The sequence below is a fragment of the Corylus avellana genome, chromosome ca1 (assembly GCF_901000735.1).
Source record: "Corylus avellana chromosome ca1, CavTom2PMs-1.0".
Classification (NCBI taxonomy): Eukaryota; Viridiplantae; Streptophyta; class Magnoliopsida; order Fagales; family Betulaceae; genus Corylus; species Corylus avellana.
In genome coordinates this window covers 7158885-7162161 of record NC_081541.1, presented here as the reverse complement: position 1 = coordinate 7162161, position 3277 = coordinate 7158885, and the positions used below count along the sequence as shown (strand labels likewise).

The 3277-nt window shown below is 35.1% G+C and overlaps 1 protein-coding gene across 1 annotated transcript in view; it reads left to right on the top strand.

Moving 5' to 3' along the window:
* Nucleotides 1-163: 163 nt before the first annotated feature.
* LOC132173277 (LEAF RUST 10 DISEASE-RESISTANCE LOCUS RECEPTOR-LIKE PROTEIN KINASE-like 1.1) overlaps nt 164-3277 on the top strand; it is a 5013-nt gene continuing 1899 nt past the window's right edge. The window contains exons 1-3 of the mRNA XM_059584764.1: nt 164-1001; nt 2736-2822; nt 2965-3026. Coding sequence (XP_059440747.1) covers nt 287-1001; nt 2736-2822; nt 2965-3026 — 864 coding nt within the window. The 5' untranslated portion in view covers nt 164-286. The remainder of the gene's footprint in view (nt 1002-2735; nt 2823-2964; nt 3027-3277) is intronic.

The following is a 3277-nucleotide window of genomic DNA, read 5'->3' as shown; positions in this document are numbered from 1 at the left end:
TCTTTGTAATGCGGGTCAATGGGGAAGATGGGTAGGAAAATCCCTCGCCTCAGTACCATCTTCGGGTGTGGTATTAAGGCCAATTATTATCATATGGGTACCCCGGACTTGCTCTATTAATTCTCAGGCTGTATTGCAAGTCTTCCATATTCAATTTCCAAGTCAACTACCGTGTTAAACTGAGAAACTAAGTCTTATATAGTGAAGAAATAAGGAAAGAGATTATTCAAGCAACAACTTGTTGGTGGCGTTCTTTGGCTTTTGCTGGTGAATTGGGAATTCTGGTATGGCTTCTGTCTTTCTATTCGTTTTCTTTGTTCTCTCATATCTCCTGCTGCTCAACTCCGCTGAAGAAGCAGTGAAATACACCCAAAAATGTCCACCCTTTCACTGTGGACTTCTGGGCAATATTCACTTTCCATTCACCAGTAAGTCAAAGCCAGAATGCGGTGTTTTCAAAGTAGATTGTCAAGATGATCATGATAAGCCTTCAACGATCCAACTGGAGGACGATGGAAGAGAATATGAAGTTAGAAGCATCTCTCTGGATAACACCATATTTATCAATGACACACAGCTTGGGGAGCACTTCAAATCCAAAAAATGCGAATCCTTGACCAATTTGACTTCTTCCAGCTATTCCTTCATCTCTTTTGAAATAGCCAAACTCAGTCAGACCTTTTTCAAATGCAAACGCACTCTCAATATTTCTCCCCCTACAGATTTTAAAAATATGAGCTGCAATGGCTATAATATCTACTATAGTAATTCAAGCGATAGTTTTCCCAGTTCTCCCTCTGGATGTTCAATTATTCAGCTCCCAAAGAAGGAGAGCCCCCGTAATGGTCCGTTGCCAGATGATGATAACCTGTTTGGACTTTTAAGCGGTGATTTCGAACTTCGAGTGCGTGTCTCCGATGAATGTACAAGATGTCATAACAGAGGAGGTCAATGTAAGGCACGCGACAACGGAAAATTTGATTGTGACGGTGCAGATAAAGGTATAGACCTAGGAATAACACAATAAATATTTGGGGATACACGCATACATTCTTGAACATGCATATAAATTTCTGGCTTTTTAGGTTGTATTTATTCCTAGCTAATACATGTGCTGCATGCTATTATATTTCTGTTCCATGCCCCCTAATCCACTCCTATAAATTTCTGTCTTTCACCTTCACGTTGATTTATTTTGTTTTTTAATTGATGTTTTTGTTTGTCTAATAAGTAGGAGACAATATAGGATTGAAATCTTTTAAATTTTCTAATGCAACTCTTTGAAGGAGTTCTTAAAGTTAATTAAATTATTCAAAATTGTGTAATGCTATTTAGATAAGCTCTTTTTAGCTAGATATCTTAGGCTAATTCCATAGTGAATTTTTTTTTAAATCCTGACTATTATTTAATTAAATAATCTAGATTTTATCATATCAACATTTATAACTAATATGGGATTTAATTATTATTTTTTTAATTAAGTTATTGTATCTTACTAAATTATATACCAAGTAAAATTTTTTGAAGATAAGTATTTAAATAATTGGGCTGATGTGGCAGTGCCCACCAACCCTTAAACTTTTTTCATTTTTAATAAAAGTTTACCTAATGGCTTGTGGACATTGCCCCATCAAACCAATTGTATGTAAGTAGGATGGAAATTGAGTATCTAGCATTACCTATTTTCTTCAAATAACGTTGTGAGTGGGGCCTCTTGTCCTAACAACTTGCTTGAGCATAGTTTTAGAAGTAATGATATAAAGTCCTCTTAAAATCCTTCAAATTATGATGTGACTTTTAAAATTATTATTGAATTTGATATGGTCATTATTGAATTTCGACCTATTGATAATTTTAAATGACACTTCACATTTTGAAGGACTTTAAAATGACTATAGTCCTCCTTATATCATTACTCTAGTTTTAGTACAATTTTTCCAAACTCTCCTCCTTGGACATGGGATTGTAAGGGATCCAAATCCCTTGTTTTAAGGACATAGTTGACTTGTCAAATTATGACTAATGTTGATTAATGGATATGATTCTTGTTTTCTTAACATGGCGCCCATGAATACCTTTTTTAAATGCAATCGCAATCTCAATAATTCTCCCCCAACAAATTTTAAAAAGATTAGTTGCATGGTTCAAGCGATAGTTTTCCCACTTCTCTCTCTGGATGTTCAATTATTCAGCTCCCAAAGAATCCGAAGCGGTTGCCAGGTGAAGATGAGCTGTTTCAACTGGTAACCGCTGTGTTCGACCTTAAACAGTATGTGTCTGATGAATGTTACGGATGTTATACTAGAGGAGGTCATTGTAAGCCCGACGACAAGGGGAAACTTGATTGTCTGGGTGCGGAGAAAGGTATAAACATAAGAATAACAACAATATTTGGGGATACACATATACATTCATTCATGAAAATGTATACAAATTTCTTTTTCCTTTTACGTTGTATTTATTCCTAACACATGTGCAGCTCTACTTCTGTTCCATGCCATTATCCCCTCCTATAAAGGGATAGAGCTGATTTGGATGAGTGTCAAATTTAGATTATGAGTATAAGTAATAACTCTGTTGCAATGAAACCCATATCAGATACATATGATCTGGTTTTGACCTTTCTTTCTTACTAACCTTGTTAAGGGATTCAAAGGCTGCCAATTAATTTAGCTGCTTCACTTCATTCCTCATTGTTTAAACTAACATCTTTTATGTTATCTCTTCTGTTGCAGAGAACCACGCAAAGCAATTGGCGATAGGATTAGGTGAGACATCTCTTCAATCAAATTTCTTGTTGGAAAAATGTTACACACTCTCAAGTACGCACTCTTTAATGTGGCAGTGAAATTATTATTAGATCTATAATTCAATAATGACCCATCTAAAATCTAGTGGTAATGAAATATGTTACGTCAGGGAGCATGCACTTAATTTATAGTGTAAGAGTTGAAATTTGTGTAGCATTTCTCTTCTTGTTGGTATTTGTTGCCATGTTCATATTCTTTGCCGATATTATTCATCTGGTCTGGTGGTGATCTATTGTATCTTCAACACATAATTACTCCTTCCGAGGGTGTGGCTAATTATGAAATCTTTGAAGTATTATTGCATGTAATTAATGATATAAGGTTCTCCAAACAGTTTTGGTAATGACTCCACTTTCTCCATTTTAATCGTTGTAATTAAGGATGCATTACATATGGAATCCATTGGAAGACTTCAAGAGTTGTTGTCAAGTATTCAAACTTCCGTGTTGCATTTTTTTCTTTTCTTT